Source organism: Saimiri boliviensis, chromosome 1 (genome assembly GCF_048565385.1).
Source record: "Saimiri boliviensis isolate mSaiBol1 chromosome 1, mSaiBol1.pri, whole genome shotgun sequence".
Classification (NCBI taxonomy): domain Eukaryota; kingdom Metazoa; phylum Chordata; class Mammalia; order Primates; family Cebidae; genus Saimiri; species Saimiri boliviensis.
Genome location: NC_133449.1, coordinates 23,304,973 through 23,321,582, shown reverse-complemented (window position 1 = coordinate 23,321,582; position 16,610 = coordinate 23,304,973). Strand labels below are relative to the sequence as shown.

At 34.4% G+C, this 16,610-nt stretch overlaps 1 protein-coding gene across 4 annotated transcripts in view; it reads left to right on the top strand.

The window, feature by feature from the left end:
* ATAD2B (ATPase family AAA domain containing 2B) overlaps positions 1-16,610 on the top strand; it is a 195,650-nt gene that overhangs the window by 97,808 nt on the left and 81,232 nt on the right. For all 4 annotated transcript variants that reach the window (XM_074394602.1, XM_074394596.1, XM_074394609.1 and 1 more), the window contains 3 exons: positions 3,501-3,591; positions 8,910-9,221; positions 12,337-12,472. In XM_074394602.1, the coding sequence (XP_074250703.1) occupies positions 3,501-3,591; positions 8,910-9,221; positions 12,337-12,472 (539 nt within the window). The remainder of the gene's footprint in view (positions 1-3,500; positions 3,592-8,909; positions 9,222-12,336; positions 12,473-16,610) is intronic.

The window sequence follows — 16,610 nt, the reverse complement described above, 5'->3', positions numbered from 1 at the left end:
TTGCACAGCATGGATCTTTAACATAGTTTTCCACAGTAACTTTCCCTTTCTAACATTTCAAGGAAACAGTTTTATGAGACTGAAATCTAAGGTCATTTTTCTCAGGCCAGAGTCTGTGGAAAGGCCTAAGCTGGCTATTTACCTTTTTGCCTTAACTAGTTTTTAAGATCCTGAGACTAGATGAGATTACCAAATCTTCTGTCTTACAGAGCAATCAGTAAGGCAAGAGGAAAACTAAGAGACTGGGGTGGTCTGGAAGCCAAGTGAAGAAGATGTATCAATGAGGAGAGTGTAATTAATCATGTCACATGTTGCTAAGTCCATTCAGCTGAGGACAGAAAATTGGTCATTGTATTTGTCGTTTTGTAGGTCATCAAATCTGATGAGAACAGTTTCAGTTAGTAGTGGGTACAAATGCTTAATTGGAGTGTGTTAGTTCAAGGGAAAATGAGAAGGAATTGGAGGGAGTGAATATAGATATGTTTTAAAAAGAGTTTTTCTGCAAAGGGAAGCAAAAAATTTAGGTGATATGATATTGAAGGAAGCAGGAACAAGATAATGTCTTTCATTGCTTTCAAGATGGAAGAAATATCCAGTAGAAAAGGGAATTTTTGTGTGAAATTGAGAGATGTCCTCAATAGGCAAAAAAGTGATAGGATTTAGAATAAAAGTGGTGTGAATGACTTTAGCTAGGCTGGTTAGTTCATCTGTGACAATAGAGAGAAGACAGAATATTGTTGGGACACATACTAATGGATAGACATCTTTGGTGATTAGGATGTGGGGAGTCTGGAAGTTTTTTTCTTATTGCTTCAGTTTTCTTAGTGAATTAGGAGGCAAGGTTATCAGTGGTGTGTGAAGTTGTGCTGTGAAATAGTTTGCTAGGAGAAAGGTATAATGAATGGCTTAGGGAAGTATGAAGGGTAGTAAAAAGGGTATTTGGGTCATTAATTTAAAGTGTTACCAGTGTCTTACTCCAGTGGTTTGGCCAATAGAGTATCATGACTCTTGCTATTTGATAAAGTAAAAGATTAATAAAAGTAAATATTGGTTTCAAATTTTAATACTTTTGTTACTATTTGCATAAAATGTACATTTTCTATATGCAGTAATGCTTTTAAATTTATTTTCCTTTATCATCATGATTTTTATGATTGTTATAGTAATACATGTTTGAATGTATACTTGTGGATTCTGAAAAATGAGGGGCTTAAATTTGCCTTTGACATTTAATAGCAGAGGAAGGTACTTTCTAATAGAGGAAGCCATTTGACTTCCTATTTGGTATGCCATATGGAGTAAAATATATAATGAACATTTCTTGATTTCTACATTTAAATAATTTTTTCTTGATTCTATGTCTTGTTTTTAGTATTGCAAAAGGAAAGTGACTTTGATTGGGTTACATAGGGAAACAGCATGGAACTTAAATGTTTTAGGGACCTGAAAATAACTTGCTAACCTTAGATATAATTAATTTCATTTTTTAAAGTCTCCTTTTAGAGAAGAGAGAGAATAAGAATGGATCTCTTTTTGGGATATCTTCCAGCATAATTTTTTTTGACATATTTTTGATTTTTTAAGGGTCTTGTAATGAGCAGTACCTGTGCTGCTAATGAAGTTTATGTAGATTCTTAATGTCCTCTTACAGAATATATATGCTGTTAGGTTGATATTTCTTTTGGGCCTTCTTTTTTTAGTATCTGTTCAGGCAAATACTTCAAGTTGGAAGAAAATAAGTGTCATATCATTGCTTTAAGTTTCATAGCTGAATGCCTAACTTAGAACTTGGAATTGAAGCTGTAGCTATTGATTCCAGATTTGGTCAGCTTTTTGAGCAAGATTTATCTTCATGACTTTGAAGTTGTTCTGTTTTGTTTTGTTGCTGGACCCCAAATTCCTCATCAAGCCAGTAAGATGTCTTGGTTATAATTTGCTTTTTCATGTCTCAAGAAGCTTAGATAGCAGTATTGAGGGAACAAACATACTCAGTTTTTAAGAAGTGTTGTAATTTTCTCCAAGGAAGACAAATGTGAAAACAGAATTCTCATCTGACTGTTGTTGGTGGTAGTATCAGCTGATTATACATTCTTATATGTTAGTGGTTTTTTAAAAAAACTATTTTAGGCATGGTGCAGTGGCTCATGACTGTAATCCCAGCACTTTAGGAGGCCAAGGAGGCGGATCACTTGAGGTCAAGAGTTCAAGACCAGCCTAGCCAACACAGTGAAACCTCATCTCTACCAAAAATATAAAAATTAGCCAGGTGGGGTGGTGGTGGATACCTGTAATCCCAGCCATTCCAGAGGCTGAGTCATGAGAATCACTTGAACCTGGAAGGCTGAGATTGCAGTGAGTTGAGATCACACCACTGTATTCCAGCCTGGGCGATAAAGCGAGGCTCAGTCTCAAAAAACAAAACAAAAAACCTATTTTAGAAAAATAAATTTGTTTGTTGTAGAACCAATATGTTAAAATTTTGATTGCGCTATGCAGTCAGATTTAAGCTAGAGAATGCTGAAATCAGTGTAAAATTGTTTATAACACTTAGATCTTTCAAAGCATTTAATTCATATTTACTGAAATTACCTTGTTAGATATTAAATGCCAAAGCATCAACTAACTGACAAAGTAATAATATGCATTTTATGTATATATATATACATTTTTATTTTATGTTTTTTCTTTAAGACAGGGTCTCACTCTCTCACCCAGGCTGGAGTGCAGTGGCGTGATCACAGCACACCGCAGGCCTTGACCTCTCAGGCACAAGTAATACTCCCACCTCAGCTTCCAGAGTACCTGGGACCACAGGCGTTCACCACCATGCCCAATTAATTAAAAAACAATTCTTTTGTAGAGACAGGGTGTCACTATGTTGTCCAGGCTAGCCTTCAACTCCTGGGCACAAGTGATCCTCCCACCTCAGCATCCCAAAGTGCTGAGATTGCAGGTGTGAGCCACCACAACTGGCATGCATGATATTTACTTAAAATTGAAAACTTTTCAAATAAAAACTTTTTTCAAGTTTGTTACCTGTCATTTTGCTCATTGTCAATCATAACCCCACAAATCTATGAAGTTAAAGTTTGTTTAAAATTATGACTATAGCTTTTATAATATAAAAGTTTTTCGTTCATGTATTTTCAAATGGTAGAAATGGTGTGGTAGAAAAGTGAGATTTGGTTTTGAATTCTAGTCCCAGATGAGTCATGGTCATTATATGCTGCTAGTCAATTTTCTTCACCTATTATAACATTAAATGTCTTAGATTGTGAAACAGAGACAAGATCTCTACTACGTATCTCCCAGTTTACTGTTGGAATCAAAGTTGATGTAGATAGATGCTAAGGTGTTTACATTTTTAAAAAAAATAAACATTTTAATGGGATATGGTTAGTCAAAATTTGTTTTACCTAACATATTTGAGGGATTAATAATATTTTATCTGTACTTTTCTTCTTGGGCAAGACTTTATATATCTGTGCTTTTCATCTTAGGCAAGAAAACACATCTTACAGATCCATACCAGGGACTGGAATCCAAAATTGTCAGATGCTTTTTTAGGTGAATTGGCTGAAAAATGTGTTGGTGAGTGTTACTGTTTGAATTCTTGGATTGTCATTTTTCTGTTAAGCCTCCCTGCCCTTACGTTTGGAATGTGAATGAGCATAGTTATGTTTTTGATTGTGCGACAGATTGGCTGTGCCTTTATATTTTAAAGTTATTTTAACTGTTTCACTTAAAGTTTGGGTACTTCTCAATTAGAATTTTAACTGCCATTAGGTGTTTAGTTAACAAAGCTCAATAATAACATGCCTTTCATTGAGAGCTGGGTATCCATAATATTACTACAGGGTCTCCTTTTGAAAAAATCATTCCCTCTTAGAAATTTTACTAAGAAAAATAAGCTTAAACTTGAGAAAGAAAGGTTCATGTCAAAGCAGGACTGCAGCCTTTTGCTTTTACTTTTTAGATTACACAGTGAGTTCATTTTCATTCCTGTGGTCTAGAAAGAAGTTGGGTGGGAGGGGTCTTCAAAGAAAATAGTTAATGGTATTTGATTATATTTCCCCAAATATAAAACTTTTCAATTTAACTGTACATTTTTCACAGAGTGGAAGATCTCCCCACAGAGTCAATGGACACTACTGTCCTTCTAGGACGTGGTGAGAACATTTATCTGTACAAATGATCACATATAGGAGATGGAATTCAGGGTTTGGCTCTAATTAGGTCCGAAATAAAAAGAATACAATATTAGGTAGCTGAATATACACACACGTATTTTTCCTACATTCTTTCCCCCCTTTTGTCTGTTTTCCTCTCATTCTCTGAAAAATATAAATTAAAAAAAAAAACCCAATCATCATTAACTTTTTAAGCATTATGAAGAAATCTCCCAAATAAGTTCACTAACAACAGCTTACTTGGGAAAACTTTAAAGTTACCAAAGCCAAAAAGAACAACTTAATTTTAAAAAATCATTGTGATCCACCATCAAATAACTAAAACTTAAATAGAACATTAGTCCATTCAGTTAGCTACATCCAAATTATCCTCTTCATCCACAGGGACCTCCATCTCCGAAGCAGCATCCCTCAGCTTTTGAACCACAAAGACCTCGACAACTTCTGGTGAGGAGAAAACGTAAATCTCTCCAGCACTACTTCAGTTTAAGCTTTGCCTGGTATAAGAGAGCATGCGCCAAACACATTTCATGTAAATTTGGCTTGACCTTTGCAAAGCCTTGTGCTGCTTTATGGGAGAGGGTGGTATTTGGTACAAAATCCAATCTTTTCCCTTTTTGAAATTGGACCCTTTTTATTTATGATATTATTTTGTTAGAGTTCAGATCAGACTGGGAAATCTTTGTAGACTTTTCTGTGAATTTGTCACAGAATGATCCTTAACTGAAATAAGCAGAAGTCAAGTTGTCAAATCGTTTTGGAAATTCCCTAAGAGATAGGTATTCTAAATTACTTTCTATTATCCTGTCTACCATCTGAAATATTATATACTCTAGTTTAATTCTTCATCCCAAATATTAGAATCTTAGTTTCCTTTTGCATTTCCAAGGACAATACTTCTCATTTTTCCAAGTGATTTATTTTAGCTTTTAGGGAGTTTCTTGAGTTTTTGAATTTCCATGGTATAATTTCTTATAGGACTGATAAATTTCTCTTACCATTTTTCCTCCCTTCTGTGGGGTAGCGGTATGTCTGCAGAGTCTGTTTATATACCATTTGCTTCCTGGACGGTAACATAAAAATCCATTATAATTAAGTGACTTCTGTTTTTTGTTATGACATCCATTCCATTTGAGAAACCGGTTCACATTAAAAAAAAAATCAAATTTAAATCTTTAAGTGGGAATGAAATAGTATTTTAAAATCCATTACAAACTCACTAGTGTATATATGCAAAACATGTTTTAACAGGAATGGGTTCAGTTCATTGAAATTTATGTCTAATAAAAGAGTATGTAGTCTTGATGAGCATCTGCAAAGATAGCTGACGTTTTGTTAGAGGTTATGGATTTGGTAACTTTTACCTTGAAATTCCCAAGTTCTTGGAAGTTTTTGCATGCATATTGGGTGTGATTTTTGCATAGTGAAAAACTCAACATACATTGATATCAGGAACATTTGCATAAATAGTAGGAACACACGATTAATGAAATGCACAACTCTAATCATATTTATTCCATTTTCAATGAGAGAGCTAAAACAATGAAAGAGTCTCAATGAAGTGTCTATCTTGTGGGCCTTCGTTAGGTTTGATGCTGTATTTAAAACTTCATAAAATTTTGTTATGGCCTTGTTTCTAGTCTAACCTCTTCAGTAGCTGTATTTTCAGCCTTTCAGAACAATTTCTATCTTAATAGCAGTACTCAAGAATCCTCTTTATTTGATGTCTAAATGTGTTCACAGAGTATTAGAATTGTAATGTTAGAATTAGTATGGTTATAAAAGAGATGTTTATAATTTCTTTAATATTAACTTTTAACTCCTAAAAGGCTGTAGTATGTTTTCAGTATTACTAGAATGATCATATTATTTATTGTCTGAACAAGGACCCTTTGAGAGTGAAAAGTTGTGCTATTAATTATTATTATTATGACAAGACAAAAGGCCTAACCAGCACATGTGGTCACCCTAAGTATAACCCATTTAAGCATGGTTATGATGCACTTAAAAAATTTTAGAAGGAAGTATGTTAAATCAGTAGTTCTCAATTTTGTGCATGTATCAGAATCACTTCTAAAGCTTTCTCGAAATGCACGTATGATTTCAAACCCCCAGATATTCTGATTCACTAGGTTTATTGTGGGGCTTGGGAATCTGTTTCTTGTTTCAGTTTCAGTGTTTATTCAGATGGATAATCAAGGTGAGAATTGCAGATATAAACCGGTAATTCTTACTTTAAGCAAATATAAAGAAATTTCTTTATAGTCTATTGGTTATAATAATTCATGTGAAAATCTACTTCATTAGGTGGGGTCTATTGATAATTTCTTTTGTCTGGAATAAATGAGGGCAAGGTGAACAATAATACATTACTGTTACATATATAATTAACATGTTATGGCAAACATAAATGTTACGGGTAACATTTGCTATGTAAAATGCCTTATAGTGGCTAATTTTATGTTTTGCCTTAGTAGTTTCTGAGTTTTAATTTTTTTAACTTAGGCTTTTGCACTTAAAATGGGACTGTACAGTATGTTCATTAACTGTGTATATACTTTTGAAGAAGAAATAGAAATGTGGTGGTTTATATTGTTTGAAGATGGTAGCATATTCCTTAATTCCTCTGGAATGGAAGACAGAATTCACATTCTGTAAACACATCCTTGGATTATTTTGTTAACTGTTTATAACTTTGAGCTAGTATTCAATACATTATTGAATTAATGTAACAGATATATATGCAAAAGGAAAATATATGTTTTTCCAGGTTTATTTGAGAAAAAATAAAATAAGACACTAGTGGTAAATTTGGTTATCTGAAAAATTATTTGTGAGACAGATCGCTGTCATGGAACAATGTTAATGCTTAATCTGCTTAGTCTTCTGAATTAAGTTCTTCCAGATCATATTAAATTTTTCCCTAACTTTGAATAAGTTTTCCTTTGTAATCACTATTTTAAGTTCAGTATTTAAGTGTTCTATAAGGTCATCATGAGGTATAAAAAGATAAATAGGCCAGGTGTGATGGCTCATGCCTATAATACCAGCACTTTGGGAGGCTGAGGCAGGAGGATTGCTTGAGGCCAGGAGTTCAAGACCAGCCTGGACAAAGCGAGACCCCTATCTCTACCAAAACAAACAAACAAACAAAAAAAAAACCACACAAAATTAGCCTGATGTGGTGGCACACACTGTAGTCTCAGCTACTTAGCAGGCTGAGGCACAAGGATTTCTTGAGCCTAGAACGTCAAGGCTGCAGTGAGCCATGATCACTTACTGTACTTCAGCCTGGGTAACAGAGCGATATGCTGTCTCCCCAAAGTAAAATAAAATAAAAATAAATGTGGTATTCGTGGAGGAACTTAGTTAGGGTCTAATATTCTGTAACTATTCGAATGGTTCCCCCTGCTGGCATAACTGATAATTGTGACCAAATGCAAGTTTAATTGCTAACAGAAAAAACTAGTTTGAGCTTTTCTTTCATTTTGTGACAAGGATGCAACAGAGCATGTGTTTTTTTTTAATGCATTTGTTACTCAGATGAATGAAATGACTTTAAAACACTGGGGCTTGATCTCTTGTTTGATTGGATCATCCATTAATCATGGGTAATAAATAATACCACATGTTGATATAACCCTTAGAATTAGATTATCAGTCATTTTAAACTAAACAAAGAAAATTAATGTAGAAAATCACTGGAAATATTTTTTCCCACATAGAGCATTCCTCAGGAGGAAATATTTTTTAATATTCTTATTTAATATATTTGGAACTATCAGATGAATTACAATTTTAAGTGATAATTATAGGAGTAAATGAATGTTAACTTAATAGTTGTTTGCACTCAGAGTTGGTAGTAGAATACCTCTGTTTTTGAAGTTTCTGTTTATATACTACTCTTTTATGTGTTTGGAAGTTAATATTAGAAAAATCCTTAAGTATAATGTCTTGAGAACTAATCTAATGATTGAGAATACTGATGAAGGACTGAAATGTAACTATTATTCTTTTAAAACTTTTTTCTAAAGAAAATTGTGCATTGTAGGCCAGGTGTGGTGGTTTACGGCTGTAATCCCAGCACTTCGGGTTGCCGAGGCAGGCGGATCATTTGGGCTCAGGAGTTTGAGACCAGCCTAGGCAATATAGTGAGACCTCATCGCTACAAAAATAAATGAATAAAATAAAATTAAAAAATTACATGAGTGTGGTGGCACATGCCTATAGTCCCAGCTACTCAGGAGGCTGAAGTGGGAGGACCACTTGAGGCTGGGAGGTGAAGGTTGCAGTGAGCCAGATTGCACCACTGCACTCCAGCCTGGCTGGGTGACAGAGTCAGACCCTATCTCTTATTAATTAATTTATTTGAGACTCTGTCTCTTAAAAAGAAAAAAAAGTTGTACATTGTAATCAGTTAATCACCTAATACATGACTTTTGTTTTAAAGCTTATATCAAGGACATAAGAAACATAGCTTGTTTTGCTTTAATATTGTTAGCTTATGTTTTTGTTAATTAAAAATATTCAAAAAGTTTTAATCTTAGTGTAAGTATTTAGCCTTAATTCAACAGTTTTATTTGGTGATTTTAAATGGCTAGTTTTTATTTTACTGATAAAATTGTACATAGTTATTGATTTAGTATTGATTATAACTTTAGATAAAGATGTGTATATTAATGAATGTACCTTTTTTATCTTTCTCCTTTTGTGCATTAGGCTACTGTGGAGCTGATATCAAGGCCCTGTGCACTGAAGCTGCCCTGATTGCGCTGCGGAGGCGTTATCCCCAGATTTATGCTAGCAGTCATAAACTGCAGCTGGATGTTTCCTCAATAGTGCTTAGTGCCCAAGATTTTTACCATGCAATGCAGAATATTGTGCCTGCTTCCCAGCGTGCTGTGATGTCTTCAGGGCATGCACTGTCCCCCATCATAAGGCCACTGCTGGAAAGAAGCTTCAACAACATCCTAGCAGTCTTGCAAAAAGTATTTCCTCATGCTGAAATTAGCCAGAGTGACAAAAAAGAAGGTACTGTAAACTACTTTTCATATTGTTAAAATGAAACAAGTACAGGAATAAATAAATATAGTTTCCTCATAAGATTATGTGTCACTTTGGTAATATTATCTATTTTATTCAGTACTGTATATTCCAGGCCTGGCATATTGCCTGACATATGGTAGTTGCCTGGCAAATGTTTGTAAGACAAATGAATGAATGTTCACTTTTGGGACATTCTGATCATCTTAATATAGGGCTATTACTATCTTTAGAAAATTGACTGTAATAATAATAGGTTAACCTTTAAAGCCTTAAATTGTCATTTATTACTCCTTTTTTTTTTTTTTTGAGATGGAGTTTTGCTCTTGTTGGGCCAGGCTGGAGTACAATGGTGCCATCTTGGCTGACTGCAACCTCCGCCTCCTGGGTACAAGCGATTCTTCTGCCTCACCTTCCTGAATAGCTGGGATTACAAGTGCCTGCCACCACACCCGGCTAATTTTTTTTTTTGTATTTTTAGTAGAGACGGGGTTTCACCATTTTGGCCAGGCTGGTCTTGAACTCCTGACCTCAGATGATCCACCCGCCTTGGCCTCCCAAAGTGCTGGGAATACAGGCGTGAGCCACTGTACCCCGCCTGTTAATCCTCTTAACAGGCTTACAGGTGAGCACTCTGATTATATAGAGGTGGAGAGTGGGAGATGTAGGCTGGTAATTAATTAATTAATTTATTTATTTATTGAGACATAGTCTCATTCTGTCACCCAGGTTGGAGTGCAGTGGTGTGATTTCAGATCACTGCAGCCTCTGCCTCCTGGGTTCAAGTGATTCTCCTGCCTCAGCCTTCCAAGTAGTTGGGATTACAGGTGTGTGCCACCACACCCAGCTAATTTTTTGTTTGTTTGTTTTTAGTAGAGATGTGGTTTCACTATATTGGTCAGGCTGGTCTTGAACTCCTGACCTCAGCTGACCTACCCTCCTTGGCGTCCCAAAGTGTTGTGATTACAGATGTTAGCCACCGCATCCAACCTGGTAATTTAGTTAATATAAGGTCATTCAGTAAGTTCCGGGGCCTGCCCCAGCCTAGGGAACCTGACCACAGAGCCCTTGCCCTTACCTATGCTGCTATAATGCTTCGGATTAAACTCAACATTTTGTTGTTATTGGTAGGGCACTCTGCAGTGTGCAGTGCTGATAGGAGTGTGAGATATTGCTAAGGGAGTATATAAGAACCTGATTGTAGCGGGTCTAGAGTTGTATCAAGCCTCAGTATTGTACTTCGCACCTGAGATACAAACAGAAAACTATCTTTAAAACATCACTCCTGGCTGGGTGTGGTGGCTCATGCAGTATAATCCCAGCACTTTGGGAGGCCAAGGCCGAAGATCACCTGAGGTCAGGAGTTCAAGACTAGCCTGGCCAATATGGTGGGACCCTGTCTCTTTAAAAAATAATAATTAAATATTAAAAACATCAAAATTTAAAATTTAAAAATTAGGTTGACATTCTAATCAGAGTATAAGGCTTGTAAACTTTGAAGGGAAAGTAATGTCTTTTGATTATCTTAATTTCTCCAGTGCCTAGCACCTGGTCTGGAATGTAGGCTGCACCAAACGGAAAACTATTCAGAGAATTATACTAACATTAAAAATATATATAGTAAAAATTATGAATATTGTTCAATGAATTCTTGTCATAAGTATATTTTTCAGAAACTTTAATTGTTTAGTGACAGACTCACATAAGATACCACATGGAATTCCTGATTTCTTAAATTTGGCAGACAGAACGGGGAATGACTATTTTATTGAATATCTATGAGCCAGGCACCATGCCATGATTTGTGAATTTTTTATTTCTGAATTTCATAACTGGAAATGTATTTTATGTACCAAAACTTCCCAAAAAACTTATGTCACCTTTAGAAAATCATAAAAACCTCATCTTTCCTTTGGAGAGATTATCATAGCTCTTTATCTCCATTTGTGAATTACTATTTTATAGCATTATTATCTATGTTTTCTTATAACTTTTTTTTGTAAATATAAAGTATACATGAGATCCTGTTGGTAGAACTAGTTGACATGAACCAGTGGAGAAGAGCAATCAAATTTTATTTGATTATCAATAATGACTTTTAGCTATTTAGTTATATTATTTGTTCTGGCTTGTTTTGGTCTTTAATATTTTTCTTAGACAAATAAATATCATTTCCTTGTGTATGAAATTATCACTCAAAATATACTCAGTTATTTCCAAGATTAATTTTTAAAGTATGACTTGTACTAAGTATTTAGCTTTTAAAAGCCACTTGAAATCTCTATCTGCCAGCACAATTCAGTATCTCATTTTAGAAAGCATCTGTATATATATATTTTGGTTTGTTTTGAAGGGGTATGATTTCTCTTTATCTTAATTCTCTGTCACATCCTGTACACATGAAACATTGCTTTTTATTGAATGAATTGTCACTTGATTAGGTGTGTTCAAAGTATTGCTGTTCATACTTTAGGTGGTAGTCTAGGTAAGGCTTTAAGTGTTGCAATTCTCAGTAGAGATTTTAGTTCCAGTTGGTTCCCTGAGTGGTAACCTAAGGCCCATAGAGAGAATAATGCTATGTAAATGAATGTATTTTTAATATTAGCTTTGATGGAATTTCTGACTCCGTCTTAACTAGACTAAGACTTCCTTGACAAGGTGTATCCTCTTCAAAAACTAAGAGTCAGTTTATTCCTTGTTGCTTTTATAAGAACTGGCCTTGACTCAACTAACCTACTAATTAAAGGTGAAATGGACTGGTTTTGGTCAAAATTAACTCAGAGACTTTTAGTTAAATAGGTGGGATTTTATGAGAGTACCACTTGTTTTCTAGACTTGTTTTGTTTTCAGTCAGTCAGTGAGTTCTCCCAAATTACATCTCATAATACTGCAGTAGGTAGTCTATAAAGATAAAAATATTATATTAATTTTCTTTATAAATTATTTTAAAATCTGCAGTTTGTTAATTTGCCTGTATTATATTTGATAGATAACTTATTAGTTAATGTCGTTTGATTTTTAACTCAATTTTTCTTAGCTTTGGTAGGGCAGTAATATTAAATGACTTTATAAGCCTCATAACTATTGTGATTTTCTTAAACAGATATAGAAACTTTAATTTTAGAGGATAGTGAAGATGAAAATGCTTTATCAATTTTTGAGACCAGTTGTCACTCAGGATCACCAAAGAAACAGTCATCAGCTGCTGCTATACATAAACCCTATCTTCATTTTACAATGTGAGTAATTTATATCAAATTTCTTTGTATTTAGAGCCATATTTGATACTTTATGATTAGAATTATAGTATATTTTTACTCATGGTCGTAACTGTGAGAGTATTGTTTTTCTGTTGTTTGGACACAATTCTGGAAAACTTTCACTGTGTATTCTTTTTCATGTGAAAATTAGTTTGTTGGTTAACTACTTAGGTGTTTTTTCCTCCAAGTAGAAGAATCTTTCCTGCTACTTTGATTTTTTTTTTTTTTTTGAGGCAGAATCTCACTCTGTTGCCCAGGGTAGAGTGCAGTGGCATGATCTTGGCTCACTGCAACTTCTGCCTCCTGAGTTTAAGTGTCTCGTGCCTCAGACTCCTGAGTAGCTAGGATTACAGGTGTGTGCTGCCGTGCTCAGCCAACTTTTGTATTTTTAGTAGAGATGGGGTTTCATTGTGTTGGCCAGGCTGGTCTCGAACTCCTGACCTTGGGTGATCTGCCCACTTTGGGCTCCCAAAGTGCTGGGATTATAGACGTGTGCCACTGCACCCGGCCAAGTTTTTTTTAAAAAGTGATGGTGTGAATTTTTTTCCCCCATGGAGGCAGGGGAAGGCTTACCCTTAGAAAGTCAACCTATGAGCTCTAACTTTATTGCTTTTTATTTAAACTAAAATGGGCAGAAATTAAATATTTGCCATGATCTGTAGTACTTTAATTTGTAGTGAGCTTTAGATGATCATTTAGGTCTCTAAGGCTACTAAAGAAATTTTCATTTAGAAATTGTTCGGTAATTAAATAACTTTTTGATTTTCTAGAAACATCATTAGTTTATACTTTCATAAGTTGGATCTTATGGTTTTTCAATTTACATTTACTCTTTTGTTACCTGTGTTAAAGCAGCTTTTGCTGTGCACTATAATAGGTAAACACTTACAGTACAAATGTAATTTTAAATGAAGAGACCAAACAGTTTTCACATACTAACAGCATCTTTACTTGGATTTACATAATTAGCCCCATAGTTGAAGGACCATAAAGCTTCAGTCAGGTAGATCTAATAGCACTTCTATTAGAAGAGGCTGGATTGTGTGTACTTTTAATATTTTGAACAAATTTAAGTCTCCAGCTTGAAGTTTTCCCATGTAGATTTTGGCACATTATTGATTTGATTATTTGCATTGATAACCCTTTCTTGTTTTTCATTTTAAAAAATGAGCCTAAATTACTTTCATCTCTTTTTTTCTTCATATGTTCTTTAACAGCAAACTCTTCTATTAGTAAGTTTTTTTCTACTTCTCCAGATTCTTTTATGCTCTTGGGGAAGTTTTTTTGTAGGCCATTTCAGCATTTTACAGATTTGTTTTATTGATAGTTATGGGAAAGCCATTTTTTTTTTTTTTTTTTTTTTTTGCCTTTCACCTGCCTAGCCCTTCTCTCTTTCTTTTTCTGTTTTTCTTTCTCTCTCCTTCTCTCCCTCCCTCCTTCCTTTCCTCCCTCTCTCCCTCCCTTCCTCCCTCCCTCTCTTTCCCTCTCTCTCCTCTGTGTGTGTGTGTGTGTGTGTGTGTGTGTGTGTGTGTGTGTGTGTGAGACAGTTATAGTTATTTGGATTTGCATTCTTTAGTAGCAGAAACTAAAACTGTCAAAAGACATGTTTAATTTTATAAGATAACTGTTGTCAAGAAAGGAATATAGAAATAGATTTAGCTATTAGAAAATATGTCCAGTTTTAAGTTTGACTTTTTATTGAGGACATTTCCTGTCACTGATTTAATGTGAGACATTGGTATGGCTCATTTTGTTTTAGCTTTTCTGAAAGAATTGGTTTAATATTAGCTTCCTTTACATAAGCTTTTCTAGTTCATTGACTTGACTTTCCTACAGCTATATTCTAGAATTAACATTTTTAGATATTATAATATTATTCATTTATTTCTTTATTCACCTACCCATTTATCCAATTTTTCTTTGTTTACCATATGCCAGGCATTGTATGAGATGCTGAAAACATAAGTGTGAATAAGATATAATTCTTACTTTAGAGAAGGTCTCATTGTTGGGGGTGACAAAGATTTCAATATGGCAAAAGTGCTATGAAAGCAGAACTAATTCTGCTGGAAGTCTGGCAAGTTTTTATAGGAGAAATAGTGATGTTTGCTGTCTTTTTGCAGTATGAAGGGATGGGAGTTTGCATCTGAGTGCTTTTTACAAATTAGATATACATTTGGTATGTAAAGATCTTATGCTTCATATTTAGTAATATATATAGGCCTCTCAAGAATCATATTGCATTTGTGGTATCATCATTTTACAGATGAGGAAGCTGAAGCACACAAAAGTTAATTAAGTTGCCCAGGATCATCTTTCTAGCAGGTGGCAGAGCCAGGCTCGCTCTCTGTGCTGTTTGTTTCCTAAGATAATATTTTTTCCAAATTGATTTCTGAGCTTAGTAAGTAGCTAGGGAATTGCATTACTTCTTTAGGTAAGTTGAACAATATATTTCACACTCTCCAAGAAGCATACGCTTTAGAATTAAGACCTTTAGTATTGGCAACATACAGTCTTTTTTGTTTGGTTGGTTTCGTTTGCTGTTTGAGCAAGATACATTAATGTTACAGATCAATGCAGAAAAAAAGGTGCTCAGCCAGAAGAAAGCATAAGTTGAGTGCTGATTTTTAGTCACATTAGCCTGAGTATTGCTGGTGGATTGCTGAGAATAGTCTCCTGAAACAATGTTGAAACCTTTTCTTTTTCACATTTAATATAAAGGAGAAGTCAAGATTGTTAAGGTTTACCAATCTGGTAGAGAAGCCTTATGATGGAAAATAAGTTATCTTTCTTATTTTATGTAATCATAAGGGTGATTAGAAACAGAGCTTTCTGAGGTTTTCCAAATGAAAATAGCTTTGTTTTTTCTGATTAGAAAGATGGTATACACTGTAGAAAATTCAAGTAATAAAGAAGAGCATAAAGAAGAAAGTAAAAATTAAAGCCCCAGCACCTGCAGGTAATATTTGTTAAAGTTTTGATGACCACACTTCCATGTTCTCTCTATGCATGTATAATGTATAGACTCATATCTAGATTATATCCTCCTATAAGTTGTTAATATAACTTACTTTTTCATCCACTGTGTAGGGAATATTATTTCATGTCACCATATGTTTAATATCATTATTTTAGGGTAGCTGCATAGTAGCTATCCATAATTTATAGACCCTTATTGGTAAAATTTGAAATTTTCAGGTTTCCTCTTTTCTAAACAATAGACTTGTTTCTAAGTATACATCTTTACACCATTATCTGATTCAAAGTGTAAGGTAAATTTTAAGAACAGCAATTGCTGTGTCAGAGTATACACATTTAGCATGTTGATACAGATTGTTAAATTATTTTCCAGAAGGCTTGTACCAGTTTACATTTCTCATACTAATGTATGAAAGTGCTGTCTGCCATTATCAATTCTGAGCCCTGTCTTTTAAAACCTTTACAAACCAGATAGATGAATGTAGTATCTTTTTGTTTTGTTGAATTGCTCATTTGTTCTTTCGTATATTCATTCACTTATTCAAATGTTTTGTGAAAGTGCGCATCGTGTTCCAGACGTTGTCCTGGGTACTTGGGATATGTCAGTGAACAAAATAGGCTAAGATCCTGGCCCTCATTGAACTTATATTTTTAAATGGAAGAGACAGATAGTAAAACAATAAATGTAATAGATTGCTAGATAGATAAAACGTTAGAAGATAAGTACTATGGGAAAAAACATAGACTATAGTAAGAGGTTAGGGAGTCCCTAGTAATGGAGTGAGTTACCGAATATTTTTGGGCTTACATTTTGGCATATTTAGACCTACCACATATAATTTCAGAAAAGTTGTGCTTTTTTCCCACTAGTTGTGAGGATATCAGTTTTCCTATCCTCTCATTGATAATGGGTATTAAAATTAATTTTTAGTTTATTAATCTAACAGATAAGAGATGTCTATCATTATTTTCATTTATATTTTCTCAATTTTTTCCTCTCTGTGTTAATGACTACCATTTCATTCCCAAGCCTAGACTGACCCTGTCCAGTGGCCCATCTCCTTTTTGTTGTACCATTGATCTTTCCATCCATAGCTGGACTATATTTCCCCTTCTCTTCCCATGAGTCTTGTGAGCC